The sequence below is a fragment of the Littorina saxatilis genome, linkage group LG1 (assembly GCF_037325665.1).
Source record: "Littorina saxatilis isolate snail1 linkage group LG1, US_GU_Lsax_2.0, whole genome shotgun sequence".
NCBI classification, from domain to species: domain Eukaryota; kingdom Metazoa; phylum Mollusca; class Gastropoda; order Littorinimorpha; family Littorinidae; genus Littorina; species Littorina saxatilis.
In genome coordinates this window covers 14,658,952-14,666,451 of record NC_090245.1, presented here as the reverse complement: position 1 = coordinate 14,666,451, position 7,500 = coordinate 14,658,952, and the positions used below count along the sequence as shown (strand labels likewise).

Sequence of the window (7,500 nt, the reverse complement as noted above, 5' to 3'; positions counted from 1 at the left end):
AGGGAACAGCGCTATTCTGGTGCAACGTCAACCCAGCACAAGAGTTGCAAGATCGGACGCTACACGCGGGTTGCCCTGTCATCAAGGGGCATAAGTGGGGTCAGTGGATCCCCATTTGTTGTGTGTTTATGTCCCTTTGTAGTTGTTGGATAGATCTCGTATCTGTGTATTTTACTCTCTCTTAATGTTGTAATGTGTTCTCTCTTTATCATGTGTTTCATTTATCTTGATGTTGTGTGTTCTCTCTTTTTAGTGTGTATTTATTAGTCTCGCTGTATTTTGTATTTCCTCTCTTCTATATGAATCTCTTTATTATACATTTCATTTATATTTATTGTCTATTTGCTCTCTCTTTATTAAGTATATCTCTCTCATTGTATTGTGTATAATGATGTATCTCTCTCATTGTATTGTGTATAATGATGTATCTCTCTCTTTATTAAGTATTTCTCTCACTTTATTGTGTTTTTTAATTTTTCTCTCTCACTTTTTACAATATGTATTTCATTGTATTGTGTATTCTAATTCTTGTCTCTCTTTATTAAGTATTTCTCTCACTGTATTGAGTATTCTATGCACGTGGTTTCAGTGGCCAATAAGTGGATCTGGACGTACGGGAACGAGTATCGACGGCCGTGTGGTCCCTACCCTAACTCCACACAGCTTGACACGGAGGACATTACCTTCAGCAGACGGCACTACATCCCCCGGGATTCCTTCCCTTAAAAACCCGGGTGTCAACACACACACGCACACCCGTATCACATCTACACACAACTCCACGTGGATGATATTACCTTCTGCAGACGGCGCTATATCCCCCGTGATTCCTTCTCTTAAAAACCCGGGTTTCAACGCACGCACTCGCACACCCCTACACAACTTGACGTGGATGATATTACCTTCTGCAGACGGTGCTACATTCCCCGTGATTCTTTCTCTTAAATACCCGGGTTTCAACGCACGCACTCGCACACCCCTACCCCAACTCTACTTGCCTTGGAGAACATTAGCTCCAGCAGACGTCGCCACGTGCATCCCACGTGTTTCATGCTCTTTCATCCCCGGGCTTCAACGCGAAAACGCACGTCCCTAAGGCCCAAAAAAAAAAATTGTCTGTTTAGGGTAACCCGACCGACCCTATCGATTTGGCGCCGACCCAAAAACTTTTTTTTGATTTAAAAAAAAAAAAAAAAAAAAAAGAGGTAAAAATGCTAAAAAGAGACATTTGGCGTTTCTTTCTCTCCCTTTCTCTCTGTTTTATTTATACGTTAGTTTTGAAACATGTATTCATCAAATATAAGAAGTGAATGTTCAGCCAACATAGCATTTACACATACAAAAAAAAAAAAAAAAAAAAAAAAAACCCTAGTACCTACCTACCGACCCTACTTTTTTTGGTCATGTTACCCTAAACAGACAATTTTTTTTTTTTGGCCTAATGTTTGTTCTTGTTTAAACAGTATTGTATTCGTAAACAGACACATGCTAATATAACAACATCATTAAGAAGGAGCACAACAAGTTTAAAACGTATGATAAGTGCTCACATAAACATGCCTGAAATTTCATGGCGGAACATGATCAATGCGACACATTTTTTGAAAAAAGAGAAGGAAAAAAAAGGAAAGGAAAAAAAAAAGGAGAAAAACAACAAGGAAAACTTAGTTTGAATTATCGAACACAATCTGTGTCAACACCGAAAACGAAAACAATTACAAAACAAGAGGCGAAGCCTTCAAGGCTCACGTAAGAAATCGACAAACTCAATCACTTCGTCACACACACACACACACACACACACACACACACACACACACACACACACACACACACACACACACACACACACACAATAAGCGGCATAGGTGATACTGTGCAAGAAAGCGAGACACTAGATCTGGATCTGAATGGCCGATTTCGAAGAAAAAACTAGTCTCGGCCCGCTCAAAATAACAATGACCGAGACTTTCAGTAATTCCTTCGCGTGACGTCTAACCCTCTTACGTCATAATGTGACGTCTTCAAATGTTGTGACGTCTTCAAATGTTAAAGTTTCTACCACAGACATACATACATACATACATACGCACGCACGCACGCACGCACGCACAGACAGACAAACGTTAGCATCGCATAGGCTACACTTACGTGAGCCAACGAGAACGAAAGACACAACAAAATATCAAAAAGTAGATATATGCGAGGATCTACATTCTCCGTGATTCCTTCTCTTAAATACTCAGGTGTCAACGCACGAACATGCACATCCATATCTCCACACAACTTGACGTGGAGGATGTCACCTTCTACGTAATATTACGCATTGAGTTTAATTGTAACTCGCCCCGTTTGCCAAATAATACTCACGTTACTTTTGGGTTAACAACAAAACCACGTGTGTCAACCGTTTATGGTTATAATATCTGTAATGGCAATGTCAGCATAGATGTCATGCTCTCTTAGCTAAGTTTCCTCCAGTTTTTTCAGGACATGTGTACATTTTCTGGTTTCATGAACTTACTGTCCCATATATCGTGAAAAGAAAGGTTTTAGTTATGAAACATCTGTGCGTTGAAAATTTCATACTACAGTAAAATGCTACTAAAATGTATTTTGTGTTGTATGTGGAAGTGATTATGAGGTGTTGAGACTGTCATTAAAGAGAACTCGGCAACAAAAAACATAGTGTACCCATTTTCGTAAAACATTCATTCCCGTGTTATTCGATTCAAACTGTATAGGCCCTCCACTTGGCCATTTCTCACATTTTTCGGATTACAAATTTCGGTTATATGTGTCACATGACCGCCGCCGAAGTAAGGGTACCCCCAAAATCGACCTGACAAAACGTCAAGTACCAATTAAAAATTCGAAACAATTTTGAATTGGCGCAACTTGACAAATTTTACATACGAGGAGAAAGCCATTAAATCAATGATCTATCCAGAACAGGTTGTTTTGTTTACCTATCTTAAGTATACTTTCTACTGATGCAGGTTTGGAGCGAATGAGCAGTAGAAAACGAAAGGTGTTTGCGTCAATACTGATATGTTGTCTTTGATCTGGAACATGTGTTAGATAGCCAAGTGTATAGGCCTTTATATAGCGGTTGGACTTCCACTACCACTATCACAAAATAAAAGTGTTATTCCGTTATTGAGTATTTATCATTGTTGCGTATTTAGGCGCGTGACTGCTCAATCTGTGTGTATGTATACTTGTTGAGTGTGTATTTGAGACAAAGAGTGAAAATGTATGAATAGAAAGAAATAAGTGTTTTAAGATTAAAAACTAAACTACAAAAAAACTTACACCCAAAACGTTAACCTTTACAACGTTTATTAACACAAAACAAATGACAACGGTTTCTCTAGTCTATCTCAAGGAAGACAACTATAATACTATTCTATCATTAAACTCAGGACTGCTGCTAACATTCCTAAGAAAACTAACACTATAACCAATATAATAACTAAAGATTCACAGACTAAAAAAATGAACACTAGATTACATAAACAACTCACAAATGACTGACAATACTAATGACTTCACAAAAGAATACATCACACAACAGACTCACAATGGACCCACCACATGCCCAGCAAACACAAAACAACATGGCGCAAATTAGCTTCACAACGACCGGTCATGATTATACATATTTCTTGCTAAAAAACCAACAAACACAATAAACCAAACATAGGAATATATTACTTAGGTTCTTAAAAACAACCCTGCCAAATAAAACCTTTCCACTCACCATGGAGTTGGACTTCTAAGCCCAAAACACACTTTAAATTCAGCAGCTGGTCTTCTCTCAAAAACAAAAAGGGGCCTTTCGCTAAGAATGCTGGGAACTATGGAAATGTAAATTAAGAAGGGAAGTAACTCGGAACCTTCTGGTCTATACGCCCTTGACGAGGTTACCTCCCGTCCTCCACATATAATGGCATTTCAAGTTTGAATTAAATGACACGGGAATGAATGTTTTAGTTGGGGTACGAAAATGGGTGCAACATTTTGTTATCGAGGTTTAACTGAACTTGTTGTTGTTGTTGTTGTTGTTGTTGTTGTTGTTGTTGTTGTTATTGATCTTCTTCTTCTTAAGTCATAAAATGTTATCTACAACACGAATCCAACGATGTGCAGCATTCTCGATATTTCCACAGATGTTGAAGATTTTGGTTTTCCATATTTGCTCAATATAACCTTCATACACACATCGGACATCTCGCACGCTACCTGGGATCGAGACTGACATTTCAACAGATGTCGGGTACAACGGAACCACCTTTTAAGGCCTCTAAACATCTGATCAAATCAAGTCTGACATGAATAAAAAGAAAAAAAGTCAGACATGAAAGAGACTCTCAAGATAGAGGCACATTTAATAACAATAGGATGTTCACAAAATCTGAAGAAAAATTGGGTCTTACAGGTCGAGAGGTGTTAAAACTGGGAATGTCACTGTATTTTGCGTCGCTTGTTCGCTGACCGTAACTGTTCACCATTGCCTTCTCTGTCATAAATCGGTAGATAGAACTCATTTCGATTGGCTTATTCACACCTGTGACGCGCCTCTGGCTGTCGGGGACTTTAGAATTCATATCAATGACGTCGGATTCGGGAGGGGGAGGGGGGAGAATGGCGGGTAGTTAGTTATTGTTCTTGTTGTGTGTGTGGGGAAGGGGGGGGAGGGGGGATGAGGCCCCCTTTTAAACATGTAATAGAACAAGAAGGACGAAAGAAGAACGGCAGGCTACGCTTTTGATATCTGAAAACATAATCCGTCTAACTCGTACAAAAACAATAATTGAAAAAAAATGCCAGATTTAGGTTAACTCGTAGAAAAACAATAATTGTCAAATTTAAAAGCAAGAAATAGAGGCAGATCCCACCCCCCCCCCCCCTTCCCCTATAGGACCGTCTTTACTATGGTGTCAGTTTTTTCAAAGGTTGTCGTCCCCCCCACCCTCCTTCAAAATTAATTACATGGCTTGCTGTGTCATACCAGATTTATACGAGTTGCTTTTTTAAATATTGAACTGCGAGCGAAAGCGAGCTTTTCAATATTTGATAAAGCAACGAGTGTAAATCTGGTACAACACAGAAAGCCATTTTGTATTCTGTGTATCCTACATACTGAACTTAAGTGTATTTTGTTCAAAACGTCCGGAAGTCGAGTCGTCCAAATTTCAATAAGACCAGGCTTCCATGTGGACCAGGCTTCCATGTGGACCAGGCTTCCATGTGGGATAAGACCAGGCCTCCACCTGTACACACACCCAACATTAACTGGCCAGCTTTTTCAAGGGATTTTTTTGTTATACTCAGTGAATTATGTTTACTAGTGTTAGTTACGAAAACAATTCACACAAAAATACATAGGCTACGTTTACGAGTGTCAATAACCACAAACACAGAAAGCCTCTGATCAAATAAAAATCAAATCCTGTGCAGTTGTAGTTGGAAATATAGGACAAAATAGATGACTCTTCTGTTTGTGAAAAGGTCGGAGTTAACTCCAGAAATGTTTCTTTTATTAATATCATGCAGTTATTAATTTGCCAGATGGAAACAACTCATAGGAACCTAAACTTGATAGACTATCATGAGCTAATGAAACCTCGGCAGATCTAAATAAGGTTCACCCACAATACAGTAAGACCGGTTTTGAATATGCACTTTGACACTGCGTTTTAGTAACCAATTTAAAATAACATAAATAAGATTAAGATTGCTACATCGGAGCAACCTGATTTAAACTTTAGCCAAAAAGAAGAAAAAACAGCAACCCAAAAATATTTAAGCAACAGACTGTACAACATTTTGTCCAAGGGGTGAGACTGATATGGTCATGCATCTCTAAAGTTAAAACAAGCTCGACAGATCTTTGATGTTACCCAGAATCGTTCATACGGGGACGATGCATTGAAACAATGTATTCAGGACAGTGAATTAAAACGCCAAGAAAATCTGTTTGCAAAGATAGCTTTCTTCAGTGATATAGGTAAGGTTGCTTAAAGGCAGAGTAAGCCTCCCGTAAACCATCACAGATACGGTCAGGCTTTTACACACAGTACAAACACCCTTTCATTTAAACACTCACCAATTGAGAACATCCTAGGTGCCCTCCGTAAAGAGCGAACAATTTTCAAAGAATTTATTTTTGCGTGGTTTATCTTACCCCTGAGCCATCGTGAACCCGTGTGATCCAGTTTTCCTTTTTCACAATGCAGTCGTCAGTTAGTCATGAATGCGACTCGATGTGAGCTTATCTACAATAGCACGTTTTTTTATGCACGAAACGACGGCTGTGGTTCACAAGAACTCTAGCGATGGCTTTTGACTGTTGAGAGGAACGGCGATTTGCACTGATAAACCTACGTCTGCTACGACCCTTGCATGACCCTGCTTCCGGGCTTTTCTTTTTTTTAAACTTTCACAACTTCGAATTGTTCTGATCTTGTCTTGATGAAAAACGAATTCTTTTATGATTAAAGAATGTTTGTGTAACAAGCTGTCAATTTATTATTTAGATTTTAAAAGTTAGGTCTAGCGCAAAAACGAGGCGCCGTTGTTGTTAACGAACAAGTCTACGAAAATAAATTCTTTGAAAATGTCTCACGCTCGACAGAAAACAGCCAGGATGTTCCCGTTCGGTGAGCGTTCAAATGGAAGTATGCTTGTACTGTATTTAGACGCTCGGGGAGCTCTGTGATGGTTTACGGGAGGCTTACTGTGCCTTTAAATACAACCTTGCACAATAACCGTATGCATACTAGACAGTCTACAATCAAACATAGCAAACGAAACCACAAGCAAATACCAAGCACACACACGCACACACACACACACACACACACACACACACACACACACACACACACACACACACACACACACACACACACATACACAGATAATGTGTTCCACGTTCTCTCGCGGAGAGTCAGTGTGGAGCATGAATATTGTGACGTCTTCTGTTGACGATGCGCTCCACTTTGAGATGAGTCAGTGTGGAGCATGAATATTGTGACGTCTTCTGTTGACGATGCGCTCCACTTTGAGATGAGTCAGTGTGGAGCATGAATATTGTGACGTCTTCTGTTGACGATGCGCTCCACTTTGAGATGAGTCGAGTTGGGGCTGGGACCGCATGGGTGACGGTACATATTGCCATACGTCCAGATCCACTTGTTGGCGACTGGAACCAACGATCAAAGTTGTGAAAGAAACAACTCAAAGTCAGCAGAGAGACTTTCTTTTGAGATTTTTACAAATGTGTGTCAGAGTAAAAAAGGAGAAAAAGATTCCTTGACAGATTTCCTATTTTAAAAATCAGACCCTCTTCAGGGAGACCGATTCTTCAAAGCAAAGACCCTTTATGGGTGATGTTTCACAGAGAAATCTAGTCCCCAGGAGGACTATTGTTTTATTATTACGACCAGACACGAACCAACCTATAGAATCATGACAATAGGTCTCTTCCTGACA

The 7,500-nt window shown here is 39.5% G+C and overlaps 2 protein-coding genes across 2 annotated transcripts in view; one reads left to right on the top strand and one right to left on the bottom strand.

Moving 5' to 3' along the window:
• Nucleotides 1-3,159, top strand: part of LOC138962570 (prolyl 4-hydroxylase subunit alpha-3-like) — a 17,752-nt gene extending 14,593 nt beyond the window's left edge. The window contains exons 12-13 of the mRNA XM_070334440.1: nt 3-99; nt 590-3,159. Coding sequence (XP_070190541.1) covers nt 3-99; nt 590-726 — 234 coding nt within the window. The 3' untranslated portion in view covers nt 727-3,159. The remainder of the gene's footprint in view (nt 1-2; nt 100-589) is intronic.
• A 3,438-nt stretch (nt 3,160-6,597) lies between these two features.
• The window catches only part of LOC138962579 (prolyl 4-hydroxylase subunit alpha-3-like), a 5,588-nt gene continuing 4,685 nt past the window's right edge, over nt 6,598-7,500 (bottom strand). Inside the window, exon 6 of the mRNA XM_070334449.1 lies at nt 6,598-7,210. Coding sequence (XP_070190550.1) covers nt 7,080-7,210 — 131 coding nt within the window. The 3' untranslated portion in view covers nt 6,598-7,079. The remainder of the gene's footprint in view (nt 7,211-7,500) is intronic.